This window comes from Dermacentor albipictus, chromosome 3 (assembly GCF_038994185.2).
Source record: "Dermacentor albipictus isolate Rhodes 1998 colony chromosome 3, USDA_Dalb.pri_finalv2, whole genome shotgun sequence".
Taxonomy (NCBI): domain Eukaryota; kingdom Metazoa; phylum Arthropoda; class Arachnida; order Ixodida; family Ixodidae; genus Dermacentor; species Dermacentor albipictus.
The window spans coordinates 104653592-104671491 of NC_091823.1; the positions used below are offsets into that span (position 1 = coordinate 104653592).

Here is a 17900-nt window from a genome sequence, read left to right on the forward strand (position 1 = left end):
GCTAGAACACACGTCGTCTCCGACAACAGCGGAATTAGTGGCAACTCTCTAAGCCACAAATTGTATGGAAATGTACGAGACACACACATAAAAGTGCGTGATTTGTAGGTACTCCTTATCGGCTTTAGCATGTCTCGAAAAGATGGATGACAACCAACCGCAGGCACCAATAACATATGCAATACTAAACAAACTCAGGTTTCTGCAAGAAAAGAGTAGCAGGCAATGGCTTAGTGGACTCGTCGTCAAAATCGGCCCATAAGAATGCGGCAATTCGCCTGTTTCCTTCATCATCAATTAACACGCGATGCCTATTAAAAGTACTAAAGAAGGAATTGTTTATGTCCACCTGGTTTAGAGAAAATACTAAGGAATCTGTTCTTTACAAAGTTGACCATAATCCAATATACGAATTCAGTAGCACACTTTTTAAGAAGTTGCGAGACAGTAATGCATCGACTGTTCCTTGGAACCGCGAAGCCAAAATATTTCCCATATCGCATAAAATGGGTGTCGTCTACGACTTGCTCCTGTGGAAATTACGGTTTTCGCCAGATGACCACCCCAGACACATAGACGGTAGCTAGCACAAGAGTTACGCTCAACTGATCCTCATCGATCTTTCGCGCTGGCAACATTGCTGGGCCCTTGGCCATCGAAATCAACACAGCGAAAAGCATCCGATGCACTCGAGCATTTACTCGAAGACACAGGCATATACTTAACGTACCCTCACTAGCTAGAGTAATGTACTCACAACGCGCTTGCGTTATTTGAATGTATGTGTGCGTGCGTGTTATGCGTGTCATACTTTCTAAAGCGATGCTGTTCTTTTATTGCCTACCGTTCCATGGACTCGCCTGATCCGGTCGGTCGGTCGGCGGGATTCGAACCTCGGACATACAAGCACACAATGGGGGATCGGCCAAGCAGCGCGTACGCGTGTTGACTGTGATGACGATTTTCATACTATGAATGAGAGACTGCAGCCAAGAAGCTGCCGGTACACTTAAAATAAATAAGAAGAAATGAACGAATACAAGCCAATGTAATATTTATCACATTTCATATCCCGGGTGTATAGGCGAGACTACAGGCACGCGCCAGTTTCCATTACGCCGCACACGCAGGAATGAAGCGGGCTAAATCGTAGCGTTTCGTTATACCGGTTCGCGAAAACTTCGCTTCACATGCATACAAAATAATAATTCTTTTTTGCGTCTTTTTGGGATGAATCTCGCGTTCGAATTTCGTATCTCCGTGCATGCATCGTTTCGTATGCGTCATCTTTCTCACGCGTGCTCCTTCTCCTTGCAAGCTGCATCGCAGCTTCGCGTACGTGTTTGGGAGGTGAACAAGCTGCGTGCGTGTGTAGGGACCCAGTGTGGTGCAACTTGTCCTCGCTTTTTTATCATCTGCACATGCCTGTGTGTGTGCATAGGACTGCATGATGCAGATTTTACGAACCTGTCGCGTTGTTTCTTCTTATGTGACTGCATTAATTTATTATTGTTAGTGTTATGCGAAAAAGAGTGACTGTTTCCATTATAGGATGACTACATGCCATTCTTGTATCTTCATTTCAGCGAGAAAAGTAAAGAAAAAAAAAGCAAGCAAGCGAGCAGTGTTTTCTTTAAATTCTGTAACGAAAATAAAAACATCGCTGCCTGTCGGAATGAACTATACATTTTTAAACTGAACGCACGATACACATTCTTAGCCCCACAAAGGCCAATGTATCATTTTCCCTATACGCTGACGTTCTAATACTGCACAGTTCTGATCCAAGTGCTCGAATTAACCTCCACGGAATGCCCATAGTTATGAATAGTTCGGGAAGTCAACTACTGAATAAATAGTTGGCACACAAACTAATTTTGCTCAAATAGTATTTCGTTTGTTTTCGTTCTTTTCAGAAATAAAGGCGAACAAGCTGTCGTAATTTTCCTGAAAGTTGAATGGTGCGGTTTAAGTATACGTTGTAAAAAAAATGGCCAGGCTTAGCTTGGTGAAGCCAAGAATGCGTTGCATATTGCGCGAGTTGGGGCCCAGCTTTTCCTCCGGCTGTCGTGACGTCACGTCACGTCGTTGCACTAAAGGTCAATGGTGGCTGCCCGGCCGCGCCCAAGGGCTGAACTGAGTGATTGCAATATGCAACGCATAAAAATAGAAGCAACTTAGTAACAAACATAGCAAACTTAAAAGAGAATAGACCCACATATGAGACGCTCAGCAATGAACAATGACTCATACCCTCAATGGTGGCTGCCCGGCCGCGCCCAAGGGCTGAACTGAGTGATTGCAATATGCAACGCATAAAAATAGAAGCAACTTAGTAACAAACATAGCAAACTTAAAAGAGAATAGACCCACATATGAGACGCTCAGCAATGAACAATGACTCATACCCTCAATGGTGGCTGCCCGGCCGCGCCCAAGGTCTGAACTGAGTGATTGCAATATGCAACGCATAAAAGACGTTCTTCGATGCACGATTCTATAGACACCAATGGAACGCTGGCACCTGGCCACTACGACGCTTCGTCTCCTCACTGCGCACCCAGCGACAGCCCCCACGCAGTCGTAATTGCAGGCGCACACTCACCTCTTTTTTTTTTTTTTCACGACGCCCGAGAAATGAACGAAGGGTCACCGTATCCGTGACGCGGCACTCACCGAGACGGTATCAGCGAGTCCTCGACGCGATATGCACCAAGTCGAGCTTCACCTCGTCGGGCCTTCTGCTTGCGCTCGCCTGCTCGATATGGCTGCCCGTGCTACTATAGCGAGACGCGAGCGAGATTAAGAGAGCCGAGCCTTAAAACTGCACGGCCGAGACCGCGGTGCTTTTTTACCTACGCGCTCGCGACGTCTGATCTTTTTCCGAGATTAACGCACGACCACCTCTCGCGCTCGCCGCATCACGTCTCAATGACAAATCACGGGGTGGCTGGCCAGGCGCGGGTGCTAGGGACGTACGCACTGCATCTGCTTAATAGGCAGACGGTCAAAAAAAAAAACACAACAACAGCTGAAAGGAGAAGTCTTCTTTCCACAAATATCCCGCCGCTCTGAGGTTCTCCTCTCGGATCGCTTACCTCACCTAAGCGGGCCGCGACCTTCGTTAAAACCGGCCATGACACTGGAGTGCGGGCGTCACAGAGCTTCGCAATGTTGTACGGAACTCGATGGTCTGCGTTAAAGCGAGCGACGATACAGAGAGGGAGAGAGAGGCGGAGAGAGAGAGAGAAATGAAGGAATGCAAACGGCCGTGACGACAACCAGCACAGCGGTACCAAGTGCGTTCGCGAGTGCCGGGCAGATAAAATTCGATCGAGGAATCAAACATGCAAACCTGCGGCCTCAACGTGACGGCGCACCCCCTTTGATTCCTTGATGGATGTCCTTGCACGAACGCCGGCATGCGTGGAGAGAGGCACGTGACGTCCAAACGCACCCCCCTCCCCCTCCCGAAGTGGCAAGGCCTCCCTCCACTCTCTGTCGAAGCCGATCGAAGTCGCCGGAGAACATTCGGCGAAGACCGGTGCGCCTGATTGAGGAAAATTTTGAATGACCGCGGGTTCCACGGCCCTCTTTTGCCTTAATCTGCGCTTTACTTTTTCTGTCTGTTTACGGCACATCTGGCAAAGCTCCTGACGACATTCTTAGAGCTCAGCCGAATGTGCCGCTGCGACCCGGACTCTGGCCTTCGCACGAACATGATATGCGTAAACAAGGCGTGTCCGCTCACTTTGCGTCACGCATGTTATGTCTACAAATGCACTGTGCGGGGAAAATCGTCGTTCCGCGTTGCCGAACCCGCGGCTAACACGCGTTGGTACGCATGTGCTGGAACGTATATATATATATATATATATATATATATATATATATATATATATATATATATATATATATATATATATATATATATATCGTAAATGGCGAAGAGAGTTTATTGTTAAACGGTGAATCGTGTGCAAAAGCAAACAAAGGCAGAAAACTCTCGGAACTGCCACTCTCGATGGGAAGCGATGGCTTGCACGTAAAGACAGGAGACGCGCTGCAGATTTGAGTGACAAAAAAGCGCGCCCCTCGGAACCCCTTGGTTGACAGTAGTAGTAGTAGTATAAGACTTTTATTGAAAAGAAAATCGCATTCGGTCCAGTGGGTGGGTCCCTCAGTGCAGGGCCCCACTTGCGATCGCGGCACGCCGGGCTTGGTCGAGAAGGGCCAATATGGTCCTCCCGCACCGTGCTGGCTAGCCACACCTCCCATTGCCTACTGTTGGAGTTTTGCCCCATAAGGGGTGATTGGATTTCTTGTGGCCGACTCTGGCACGACCATGTGATATGGTCAAGGGATGGCCGCCCTCCGCACCAAGGGCAAGCGTTGGGATACCGGGTGGGGTGTACGTGGTGTAGTAGGAGTAGGTGTGGGTATGTACGGGTTTGTAGTCGGTGCCAGTCCCGCATTTGCGCTGAGTCCAAGGATATGTCTGGAAAGCTATACCGTTGCCTTCCTCGTCTCTGTGCCTCCAAGATATCTTTTGCTGTGATCGGAAATTCTACGAGAGTGCGTTCCGTCGCTCGGATCGGACACAAGCTTGCGCACAAAGCCGCGTTTTTATGCAGCATTGAAACCTGTCGAGTAGCAAGACGCGACGCGCTTGACACTGCGGAAACGCGCTACAGCACTGATGTGTTCGTACGCGACTAGAGGCGCGCAGCGCATTTCGAGGATGAATGCCCCCCACCGGCCTGCAACTTCTTTCTCCATCATCTTCCTATTCACACTCACTCTCTCTGGCGCGGCTTCGACTGCGCCGAACACCGGAGGAATTTTAAAGGATCAATTTGCGTTGTCATTGAAGTGCGGCACACACGCAGTGTCACACACCCAGCACTGACCCCAAGTGAGCGTCAGAGAGTTTCGTTGTAGAGTGGTGCGTGGGCAGTGGCGCGCTCCATGTCGTGCAAGTTGATTCGACGGTTGGTTTTGAACCCTGTTCCCTCGAGCACAGCAGAGAGATGCTGTGCCCATTAGACCGTGGACTACCCGCTGACCTATGCAAGTTGGCGGGATAACGGTTAGTGAAACAGATCGGTAGAGAGACAACTAGCCAGATCTCTGAAAGTTGGTCAACTGCCCTAAGATTTCTAATCGCACTAATCATAAAGACCGCAACTCGAAAAGAACACCATATGAATAACATACGTATCCGATTCACACACAGTGAGCGAAAAGAACAAGGGAAAAGAGGGTCTCAAGCTTTTATTTGTTGCAACCATTAAAAAAAAAAACAAGGAATGAAGCCAGCAAAAACACAGGGGAAATAATTTTACTCTTTAACTGAAATGTTGAAGTAATAAGCTGAAGGGAAATGGATGCGGAGCAAAGCATAACTGGCGCAAGGGGGAACCGAATCCAGTTCTTTTTTCGTCCACTTTCATTTCCCTGCACCTTATTGCTTCAGCATTTCCACCAAACAGTACAGCCAGTTTGCCCTATGTTTTTTCTAGCGTCCTTGTTCGCTTCTTCTTATGGTTGCGATTTACACACAATTTCTACCACGCGCGTTATCAGGCTTGTCACGTGACGCCGTGACGCATTTCGTCGAGCGCAAGGGGAAAGGCCCAATCGCTGTATAAACTTTGCTGGCTGCGACAAGGACGTAGTGTATTGAAGCGTGACGTTACATGTGGTTAGCCTTCACCTCTCGCCCGCGTGTCGATCCAATTGACAACTGACCACGTCTTGAAAGCTTCGTTTTGGGAACTTTCCAGTTTCGGCTGAAAACACGTAAATATAATGAGAGGGCATATCTAAAGGTTACTGCTGCAATGAGACGGAAACGAGAACACGCCAATAAATAAACAACATGAACAAAGTATCATTCATCACTTGCTAAAGGGAATAAAAAAAACTGCCTCGAGGTTTATCAGAGTTCGCGCAGACCAGTGGCGCGTACGCGACAGCTATGTAAAACTTGACTATTAATTACTGCCATAATATTTCGCTATTCGTCCACTACCATTTGCATTGCGCACCTAAAATTAAAGACGTAAGGGAAGGTATGCACTACATTACCGGTACGACCACCCCAACCTGCTTTTCGGGTTCTGTTTCGTTATTCTTTCGGTAGAATATCTGAACGCCTCATTTAGTGGAGCGTCATTTTTCAATTCACGCAAAGTTTTATCCCCCCCCCCCCTCCCTATGCCCCGTCTTTTCTAGATCGAGGCACATAAAAATGGAGACACAGACAAAATTAAGTATAAAAGAAAGAGCGTGGACAGCAGTTTGCGGAGTGCCGGTGTAATGTTGTTTACCAGATTCCTATTTCTTTCGCATGTTTTATGGTGCGCGGCACTGCACTCAGCTGAATGCGGTGAAAAACGCATTTTAAAGATTGCACCGCTGTGTCAAATTACCACGATGAACGCGCCCGACTTGCATTCGAAGCATTCCAAATTCCGAAAGGCGGAGATGCATACTGAACTCTTTCCGTGCCGTGGGGAAAATAGGTGTTCTTTGTAGGTTAGGCCAGATCTTTTTTTCTGAAGGAACTACTGCACTCACTATTTTACGTAATGCATAAACAAAAAGCAAAGTGAGCTCACGTTTCACGCATAAGGGTTTTATTAACGAGATTTATTTCATAAAAACGATATGAATTTCCATAATCAAGATTGTGGGATAAAATTGAACAAACTTTGTTAAGACACGCTTGTATCTTTTAAGAAATGTAGCAAAAATTAAGAAATATACAGAAAGTATTGCACCCGCCGTGGTTGCTCAGTGGTTATGGTGTTGGGCTGCTGAGAACGAGGTCGCGGGGTCGAATCCCGGCCAAGGCGGCCGCATTTAGATGGGGGCGAGATGCGAAAACACCCGTGTACTTGGATTTAGGTGCACGCTAAAGAACCCCGGGTGGTCGAAATTTCCGGAGACTTCCACTACGGCGTGCCTCATAATCAGAAAGTGGTTTTGGTACGTAAAACCCTATAATTTAATTAATAAAAATGTACTGCCATCTAATAGGTACCACATCCGAAAAAAAAAATAAAAATTTTCATTGTATTCCTACAAGAAATTAAGTGCAAAGATTACAGTTTGGCGTGTGGGGCTGCAGGCGCCGATGTTCCCGGCTGAATTGTGTCGTCGTAGCTGTCAAAGTCCGACGAAAATACCGCACCATCGGGGTCGCTGCTGCTCGATTCATCGAAAAGACCAGCTGCAAACGCAGCGCAATCGCTAGATCTGAAATCTTTCGAAGCCCGTGCTCCACTCCCAGAGGCGGTCCTTTTTGCTTTCTCGTGGAAATTGGTGAATTACTCGGGCCATATTGTGGTGGGATGTCGTTTTGCTGCTGGCCGGGTTGATTAAATACCTCAATAACTTCCACGTCTGGGAAGTACTCAGTCTTCCTCTCAAGCTATCACCGAGGGATAGCCAATTTTCTCAGCATAGCGTGGTAGCGTATTCCGCAGACTCCTGTGTGAGTAGTGCTATTCGCTTCTTGAGCTTGCGTTTTAATCTTTGCCTTTTGCAACGCTTCAGCAGGCTACGCAGGGCTTCCCACATGTGGAGCAAGCGAACGTCAATGCTCGGAGTGGTGGCGGATGTTTCAAGCATTTTAGTGTGCGCCTTCACATACTGGTGAAGCTGAGTGATCCAGTCGTTAATTGCCTGAAGCTGTTGGCTCTGTTCGTTCGTAGCTTTTTTATCTCCCGCAGCTTGGTCCAATCCGTGAAGCGAGCAGTGTCTATCCTGGCTTTGTATTCGAACCCATGGAGAGTGGTGGCTAGCAGCGCGTGGTCGCTGCCTAGGTACTCCTCCAGATCGGTCCAGCAAGATTGGGGGATACTTCTGGCACGGCCGCTCGATGCAAAGCAACCTTGTGCTTTTGGATTGAGCGGCCGTGCTTCTGGTGAGGGTTAAGTCGGGGTTCGTGTCTCTTTGAACACTTGTGCCGAGCCTCGTGCTATTCCTTGGATCGTTCACGAGTGTGAGATCCATGTCCTCAATAACTTTGTGAAGCAGGTTTCTCCTGGTGTTGGTCTTCGTATAACCCCAGAGGGGGTGGGCTGCATTAAAGTCGCCCACTATTAGAACCGGATGGTTGCCTGCTGCGTGCTGTAACATTCGCGGGGCTGGTCGCATTCTCCGTTGGAATCTACAGATCAGATTGCCCCGCTTGCCACGATATCTTCCTTTCTTTTGCCACTCCCTGATTGGCTGCTTAGCGCTCAAAAAGCGCGTCGCCGACCTAATGAACGTGATTGTCTTCCTGGCGCTGCGTTGGTCGTCTGTTCCCTGGGCCGGTCGTCCTGCTGCCCTCGGCGTCTAGCCGTCGAATACGTAACAGCTGGTGGCAGCGGACTGCGGACAGCGGATGGAGCGCACGTCGGCGGTATACTTGGCGTCCGGTTTGGAGAAAGCACGGCTTACTTGACTTCATTGGGAGCATTAGCGGCATTTACTTGGTAGTCGAGGCCTTTTGACTTTGCTAAATATTAGTACGTGTAAGAGTAGCACTTGTTCTACGCAGTCATGAACCTCGCATCGTTAACGAAATCCAACCTAGTGTTGCTAGCAGAAGTGTTAGGTATCCCTGTACAGAAGTCGATGCGTAAACCTGCAATTATTGAAGCAATATCCAAATGCGGAGCAAAAGACGACGAAGTCGAGGAATGTTGGAAGACAATTTCCCAACAGCTAAAAGAAAGAGAGACAGAACTGAAGTTAAAAGAGATGCAGCTGCATAGCCTTGAACGAACTGACAGTTTCGACATGCGCGGATACATGCAACCTTTCAGGGCTGGTAGCGACATCCCTTTGTACCTCATCAACTTTAAGAGGACGTGTACTAGAGCAGCACTTGCAGAAGAAACCTGGTCGGAACTGAGGTGAAACAGCGCGAAAAAGACGAGGACACAAGGAAACTTGTGTCCTTTTTCGCGCTGTTTCACCTCAGTTCCAAGTATGAACCAACTAGCCCTCATCAAGATCTTACTAAACCTGGTCGCAACGCCTCTTGACATTGCTTCCAAACGAAGCAGCGGACGTAATCGCGAGAATGCCAGAGGAAGATGCGCGCGACTACAATAAAGCAAAGCTTCAGCGGAGGTGAAGGTACAGCTTGTCTACAGAAGCCTTAAGGATGAAGTTTTGTAACACGAGGCGTAGTCAAGAGGAGTCATCCTCGGAATTCGCCTATAAATCGATGAGCTTGTTGGAAGAATGGCTTAAAAGTGCCAACGCATACGAGAACAAGCAACGTATGATTGAAGTGTTCGCGCTAGAACAATTCTATTCGTCTATTCCGGAGCAAATGCGCCTGTGGATTCGGGACAAGCCAAACGTAGATACGTTGCAAACGGCAGCCACTTTGGCGGACGAATACTGTACCCACAGAATGCAAACTTCAGAACTGCAAAAGAAACCGAAAACGTTTCAGAAAGGAGAGAGAGAAAGCAACCAAGAGAAATCCGAGAGCGTTCCCGCCCAAGTGCATGCGGTCAACTCGAGTGAACCAAAATGTTCCAAGTTTGAAGAAAAGCGACCGTCAGTATGTCACAGATGCCAACAACCAGGCCATATCGCAGTAGGGTGCCGACAAGCAACTGTGTCCGTTCACTTGCTAACTGACGAGAGCGATTTACTCTTGCCTTACACCTATGACATGACGGTGAATGGCGTCAGTTGCAAGGTTCTATGTAACACGGGAGCTACATTTGATATCGTCCACCCGTCGTTTGTTCAGCCCGAAGACTTCACCGGATCGTGTGTATGGTTGCGTCAGGCACTACAGCCCGACACGAAGTGCTTGCCGGTAGCCAAAGTTGAAATGACGGGCACCTTCGGCAAATTTCAAACTGAAGCCGCTGTTTCAGACAAGCTGCCGCAAAGAATCCCTTATATTTTTTTCTAACAGATCAATGAGAGACTTGCAAAACGCCGGAATGGAACTACATGCGAACCTTGTAATGGTCGTCACAAGGTCCCACACAAGAGCGCAAGCTACTACCGCTACTCGTGCCGTCGACATTCCACAGCAAGGTGATTCGTCACAAGCTGCCGCAATGAGCGAAGCCGTTCCAGCTACACCATGCGTTGATAACACCCCGGTCGCTTCCGCGCCCGGAGACGAAACGATAAGCCCAGTCAGTGATAGCTTTTAACTTCTTGCGATAGTAGACAAAAGCATTCTCAAGACGGATCAAGCGAACGACGAGTCACTGCAAACGTGCTGGGAAAGGTCAAGACGGAACAAAAAGGGAGCAGTATCGTTCACTGTAAAAGACGGCCTCTTGTACCGAACGTTCAAAAACAGGAAAGGCCGCTCTTTTGAACAGCTGGTAGTTCCCCAGCAGTATCGTGCTGCACTTCTCGAGCTGGTTCATTCCAATAGCTCGGCTGGCCATTTAGGGATAAATAAAACTAAGAGCAGATTATTGAACGACTACTACTGGCCGATGTGCTTCAAGGAATCTGAGCAATGGGTACATTCTTGCAACGTTTGCCAAAGGACCGGGCGGCCAAACGAAAAACTCAAGGCACCTTTGGTCCAAATGCCTTTGCTTGGCGAACCTTTTCGCAGATTGGTAGTCAACATCGTTGGTCCATTACCAGTCACATCGGCGGGCAACAAATACTTGCTAACACTCATTTGCCCTGCCACGAAGTTCCCGGAAGCAGTGGTGTTACCCGAATTAAGCTCCACAGCTGTAGTAAACGCGCTACTTTGCGTCTTTGCCAGGATCGGATTTCCCAGTGAAATCCAATGCGACCAAGGTTCTGTGTTTACAGGCGCGCTTACCACGACATTCTTGCAGAAATGCGGCATATCCATTCACCACAGCTCTGCCTACCACCCGCAAAGCAATTCAGTTGAAAAACTTCACTCTGGAATAAACCGCATTCTGCGCGCGCTCTGCTTCGAGAAGGGCACTGACTGGGACGCAGCTGTTCCCGCAGTGCTCTTTGCTCTGCGTTCAGTCACTCGCGAAGCAACTGGATTCACCACGGCGGAACTTGTTTACGGTCGAGCGCTTCGCTCCCCGCTTACCTTGCTAAAAGAAAAGTGGGAAGACAAATTCGTAGACAAATCTGTTGTCGAGTACGTGATCACCTTCTTGAAACGCCTTCGTGAATCGCAAGAATTGGCGCAGATAACCATGGCAGAAGCGCAGCAACGCGCGAAGGTGAATTACGACAGATCTGCACGCACTCGAACCTTCAAGGAAGGCGATACAGTGCTAATTTTGAAGTCGTCGAAGGCAAACAAACTGGAAATAGCATGGGATGGCCCGGTCACGGTTAAGCAAAAGCTTTCAGACACCGATTACCTGGTAACGACGCCCGGTAAACGCAACGACCTGACATTCTACCACTGCTATCTAATGAAGCCATTTATCGAACGTATGGAGACGCTGAGCGTCGTCCTAAACGAACCAAAGGAAATAAATGTTCCAGTCCCTCAAGTACCGACCCCTTGCTCTTCCCCGTCAACAGAAGAAACACTCGAATCTGTCACTAAACAAGCTTCTTTAACAATATAGCAAAGAAAGGAGTTAAAAGAGCTCGTACACAACTTCAGCGATTTGTTCAGTCCCTATCCCGGTAGGACAAACCTTGTGGAACACGACATTGAGTTGATATCTGACCTACCCTTCCGTACAAAGATGCACAGATTTTCGCCCCGTCATGAGAAGCTGTTGAACGATTCCGTTCAGAACATGTTGACACTGGGTTTAATTGTGCCAGGGGAAAGCGAATACGTGTCACCGATGTTTATCGTAGAAAGTCCGGGCAAGGAACCCAGACCCTGTATTGACTAGCGTAAGCTGAATGCGATAACACAAACGAAGACGTTTCCCATTCCTAATGTTGAAGCCTTGATCGAGAAAGTTTCCGCGGCACAGTACATTTCTACGTTAGATATGGTACGCGGCTTCTGGCAAGTGCCACTGACGGAGAACGCCAGTAAGCTTGCCGCTTTCATGACTCCGACAGGCACATATCGCCCTCTGGTGCTCACTTTCGGCCTCAAGAATGCACCGTTCGTATTTTCAAAACTAATGAATCAAGTGCTCACAGGCACCGAGTCTTTCACTGCGCCCTACTTCGATGACATCGCTGTTTTCTCGAGCACTTGGAAACAGCATTTCGACCATCTGCAGCAGGTATTCCTTCGAATCCGCGAAGCAGGCTTGACTCTCAAACTGAGTAAATGCTGTCTTGCAAACACTGAAGTCCACTACTTGGGGCACGTTGTTGGCCAAGGGAAGCGACGCCCTTCCGAATTAAAAATTGAGGCCATCACTAGCGTTCCTTTGCCGAAATCAAAGACCAACTTGCGTTCCTTTTTGGGTTTAGCTAACTATTACAGAAGCTACATTCCGAACTTCGCACATATCGCTAGTCCTCTTACAGATGCTCTGCGCAAGACCGGACCTACTATTGTGCGTTGGAATACGGCGCGCAAGGACGCATTCGCTGCGATTAAACAGATTCTTGTCAGCGCACCAGTTCTCGCGGCACCAGATTACTCTCTCCCTTTCTTAGTTCAGTGTGACGCCAGTGACCACGGAATGGGCGTTGTTTTAAGTCAGATGAACGAAAAAGGCGAGGAGCACCCTGTTGTCTACGCAAGTCGAAAGCTAACGTCACGCGAGCACGCCTACAGCACAACAGAAAAGGAATGCGCTTGCTTAGTGTGGGCTCTCGAAAAGCTCATGTTACTTGAAAGGTTCTTCCTTTATTTTTGAAACCAATCATTCCCCCTCAGTTTGGTTAAACCACATGTCAAACAAAAATGGTCGCTTGATGAGGTGGAGTCTAGGGCTTCAACAGTTCGATTTTCTAGTGCGGCACAAGAAAGGCAAACGCCATGTCAATGCTGACTGCCTTAGCCGCATTCCCTAGTTTCCTTTTTCTTTATTTCTTTTTCTCGTGTGTATGCCAGCAAATGCAAGTCTTTTCATTCTCGTGTTCAGTTTTCGCGTGTTCTGCTCCCAGTGAATTCAACTGCCGGGCTTTCCTAAACATGTGCGCGAGGTTACTTCTGACGTTGTTACTGCGTTTTTTCCGCTCTTCCGAATGCCCCTTCAGATCATGTCGTACCGGCTGACGGATGAACCCTACGCCAGAGGTGTGCGGCCTGCTCCCTGTCGCTACGTGTTCGGCAGCCTTCCGGCACTCGGCGAGCAGTGCTAAATATGAGCGTCGCCTCCTCCTGGACGTCTTAACCCCTCTCCACGGGCCTGTTGTTCGAGCCTGAAGACGCTTGGTGCCTTCTCCACCATTACTGCGATGTCCAGCTCAACTTGCCCGCCTCTGCGACCGAGCACCTCAACGTCTTTTCCAAGCGCAAGGACAATATGATCTTGCAAACGCTTCAGTGCTGTGCTTGGACAAGCTAGTTGCCCTCCTGTACGCGCCTTCAGTTGTTCAAGAAGCGTTATGCTCTTGAACACCTTCCAAAAACGGTAGCTTCGGCCAAGCTGTAACATTGGCGGTGCTCGTCGCATTCTCCATTGCAATCTACGGATCAGATTTCCCCGCTTGCCACGATATCTTCCTTTCTTTTGCCACTCCCTCATTGGCTGCTTAGCGCTCAAAAAGTGCGTTGCCGACCGAATAAACGTGATTGTCTTCCTGGAGCTGCGTTGGTCGTCTGTTCCCTGAGCCGGTCGTCCTGCCACCCTCGGCGTCTAGCCGTCGAATACGTAACAGAGCGTGGCTTACTCCAAAACCTGTTTGAGGGCCGATGGCGCGCTTTTCGGCCGACAGAAGACGTTTAGAACAAACAAGGGACCCTCCTTCTTTATTGCCTGTGGGATAATTTCGAGCAGAATGGCAAGCGGTTTGGATTGTTGGAGATGGCGTTGAACGGCCAGTAGCTTCTTACTGACCAGGGTGTGAAGGCTGTCACCGGTATCGGTGCCATACGTGACGTATCCAGGTAAGCGGACGTGTGTGTTAGCTTCTTGCAGGGCGATGATTTCAGGTGGTCTTGTTGATGTAGTGATGTGTTTTATCAAAGATCCATACTTGTTCTTGTAGCCCTGGTAATTCCACTGCCACACCGTGGTTTCGCCTGGGGAGCCCCCGCACTTACTGCATATATGTTGAGGAGGAGCTATCTTGGTTATTAAAGGGTGGTAATGCGTGCACAAGATGGAGTTCTGGGGAGCCCAGAGAATCTGGCAAATCTGGTAGGGCCTGATGAGCTGTTTTCTTGGGGCGCCGGCTTTGACGCGCTTCCAGTGCTAGTATGCGCTCCTCTAGTCTCATGATGCGTTCCGCCAACTGAGTGTTAGTGTTGTTGAGTTGCGAATTGTTGTTATTGTGCCGCTGACTGTTGTATAACTGTGAGTTGTTGCTGCATAGCAGCGTGTAGGGATGTCTGAAGGCTCTGAATGGCCTTTGCTACTATCTCCTCTACCTTATGGAGAGTGGCATATTGGATGGCTTGACTCCCTGCGGTGCAGTGGGCTGCGCGGTTGCTCGCGGCGGTGTTGGATTTGAAGTGACTGTGTGCGCTGCCTGCTCTTCCCGTTTCCACTTCTCCGGGGGCGACGTTGAAGTGTTTTGTGTAGGGGTAGTGCTAGTTCTTCCAAGCAATTAATCTTTAAGTGCTACGACTTCTGCGTGTACGATATTAATTTCTGCTTTGAGTGTTGCGTTCTCTTCAGTTGGACGCCTAATGTGGGCATGTGCCTGTGCCAGCTCTGTGTAAGCAGGGGGGTGGGGAGGGACGAGCTTTGGGAGAAGCAACCTGTGCCCAGCTCACCTGCTGCGTGACCTGCGCTGCTCCCTTGCTTCCCCTCCTGCCGCTTGCGGAACGACCACGGCTCGAGATCCTGTCATGGGATGGCGTCCGTCGTCGCGATGAGCTCCTGCGCCTGGAACCGGAACCGGAAGGCGGCCTGGAACTGCTCCTCTCCAGGACAGCTCCGCGTCGTTTCGGGGACCGCGACTTGCGGGATGCTGAGCGCTCGCCACGTGGCCTCGGAGACGAGGAGCCTGCTGCCAGGGTCTGCTGCGGTTTCCGGCAGCTGACGGGTGGCAGTAACCCGTTGGGGCAGGTCTTGGCTGCCGTCGGGTGATTCCCGCCGCACAGAGAGTACTGAGGGTGGCACTCGTGCTGCGTCGTTGCTAGTGAAGTGCCGCACTCCCTGCACTTTGTGTGGCGGGGGTCCGCGGGCAGACGTCCTCTCTGTGGCCTGTCTCGTTGCAGGTTCGGCAATGTGGCACGGTTCTCTTGTAGAGGTAGCACCGCAGAAGAAGGCCGGAAAATTCGATGTAATATGGTAGTTTTCCCCAGGAATGTGATCACCATGGTTGTTGTGTTTCCCATTCTTCTATATGTTAGCGCCTCGTATCCGGGAGATTGAACGCGTTTAACTAACATTTCGGGCATGGTGTCATGATCGATGTTGTATATCACCCCCTTGCAAGAGTTATCGGGGGAAATTCCGTATGATGCAATATCATATGTTGTTGCACCAAGTGTAATTTTCTGCATCTTGCTTAGTGCTGAGGCCGTAGCTTCTGAGGCAGTGCTCACAACAAGGATGCTTTGGTCTTCGTCGATGCGTATTTTGAACCAGGTGGAGCTGATTTGTAGCTTTGCCTAGTTTGTGATGGCGTCTACTAACTTCCCTGGGCTCACCTTGTTGAGCTGCGGACCGTTCCGTGGACGAACCGCCAACTTGTAATCATCGGCAGGAAGGGAGGGGGGGGGGGGTGTTGTCGGGGCTTGTGCATCGCCGGTCGGCTTTGGCGGAGAACGGGCTTCGGTTGCATTGGGGATAGTTGGGGCGTGATTGAGCGTGTCTGCAGCCGATGATGACGGGCACGACTGGTAACATTGATCCAATGCTTATTGTCTTCTTCGTTCTTCTCAGCGGCCAGAAGAAGTCCTCGTGATTCGCGAATTTCCATGTCCTCGTCCTCTAGGGCCCCGGTGGACGATAGGAGGGCTTTGTCGGCTGCCGAAGCCTTTGCTAGGCCTCACCACTAGCGTAGTAGGTTTAGCGGGGCGGCCTCGCTTCGAAACTTGATGTGACCGTAAAATGCACAATATAGCACTTACACCCTCAAGTTCGTTGTTGACGTGGTCTGTAGCTGACTTCAGACACGCGGTGATTAGTACAATCTGGAAGCCGAAGTGATTTCGCCGAAAATGTAGCTTCTGTGCGGAGTAGGTGTGGAGCCCATCCGACCCGTCGCCACACTTCGTCGTCTTCGCCGACAAGTGCTAGAGCCTATCGCACTGGGAGAGTATTGTACGCTGCCAACAGCATGCACATGGTGAGTATTACCCCGATCACGTGCGTAATTATTTCACTACTCGAACTGCAGCAGCATTCGAGAAGGCTATTAAAGTGTGTATATTTTGGCCACAGTTCTTAGGAGTAATGCGTTGCTATGAAGCAGACTTCCTGTACACGTTACAAAAAGAAAAAAAAAGAAAAAGGAAAGGGTAATCGATTGCGATTACAATTACTGCTTTGAAAAATGTAATTGATTATAGTTACTTTATTACGATTGCTTTACAATCGCAAAAACAGGTGCATGTGACTCACGCGTGCACACCGTGTGTACCAGCGAACACTACACTACTGTTAAACTACCACAGCAAGAGACACTATTAAGGAAATACGGTGCAATATACAATTATTAAACCTACATTGTTTGGTTTTCAGGTGTCTAACGACCGAGCACGGTAGGTTTTATAGCCGTACATTGCACCCTATCTTTATTATTGTTATTTTGCTTAACAGCTAGGCTAACGTTAGCTCAATCGAATTCTGAGGTGTTGCGGGCCAAAACCACGATTTGATTATGAGGCACGCCGTATTGGGGAACTCCAGATTAATTCTGACCGCCATGGGATCTTTAACGTGGCCCCGATGCCCGGGAGGCGGGCGTTTTTGCATTTCACCCCCATCGAAATGTGGCCGCCGCGGCCAGGATTTGATCCTGCGACCTCACGCTTAGCAGCGCAACACCATCGTCTCTAAGCCACCGCGGCTGGTAACGTTAGCTGGGACAGCCAGTAAAATCCAACAAATAAAAACCTATGCGTGTAACGGCGAAAACAGCTTCTGTCTATATCAGGTAGGTTATATCAAAGAAGACTGCGCTAAGCGAAGAACTTAGAAGCAGCTCTTAGCGCCTAAAATGGCCGCCTAGTGCTTCCAGGGCAGAGAGATAGAGAGAGAACAAGTTATTATACGAGAAATGCTCAGAGAGTATTTATGCACTTCTAAGGGAAGTGCGCAAATCTGCAAGCCTCTAATGTTCAAGTGATCAAGGTGTAGCTGCCATACGCTGATTGTGGGAAGAAGATAGCCCATGCACGTGTTTTAATTCCTTTGGATGCTGCAGTTTCCGCCAAATTAACATGCTAACGACTGCGTCGCCTGTGATAGCTTGTTTGGTAAAAAATGTAACTGATTACTTGTAATTTATTACTAAGAACAGTAATTGAATGATGTGAGCTTTACCAAGTAGAGAAAAATAATAGTTACATTACGAGATTACGGGAAAAACGTAATCGATCACGTGTAATTAATTACATAGAAATTGTTACGTAGAAGTGTGCTATCAAGTCAATCATTTGACGAAAAGTCGCTGGGTTGGCATCAATCATGGTCAAAGGTCGAATTGACGCCGACCACAAACATAAATAATAAGACGCTTCGTCACCCATACGGGAGCGTTGTTCACAATGAAAGGAAAAAAAAAAATCGGAGGACGATTTGCGTACGAGTGAACTGATGACGCAGGCAGCGTGTATAAACTGAAGAAAGGCTGCCGTCATTGCGGCTCAGCGTTGGCCGTGTACTTTGGAATAGTAATGAGTCGAGATGAAAACGCGA

At 48.9% G+C, this 17900-nt stretch overlaps 1 protein-coding gene across 6 annotated transcripts in view; it reads right to left on the reverse strand.

Annotated features, from left to right (window-relative positions):
• LOC139046722 (thromboxane-A synthase-like) overlaps window positions 1-16239 on the reverse strand; it is a 68690-nt gene extending 52451 nt beyond the window's left edge. The window contains exon 1 of one of the 6 annotated variants that reach the window (XM_070536658.1): window positions 14804-16239. Coding sequence is in view for 2 of the 6 variants with exons in the window: in XM_070536655.1 (XP_070392756.1) it covers window positions 3356-3641 (286 nt within the window). In the remaining 4 variants the exon portion in view is untranslated. Of the gene's footprint in view, window positions 1-2408; window positions 2493-2605; window positions 3075-3098; window positions 3195-3355; window positions 3677-14803 lie in introns of those variants that run through there. The other 5 variants (XM_070536655.1, XM_070536660.1, XM_070536657.1 and 2 more) reach the window with 5 other exon arrangements.
• Between the last annotated feature and the right edge of the window lie 1661 nt (window positions 16240-17900).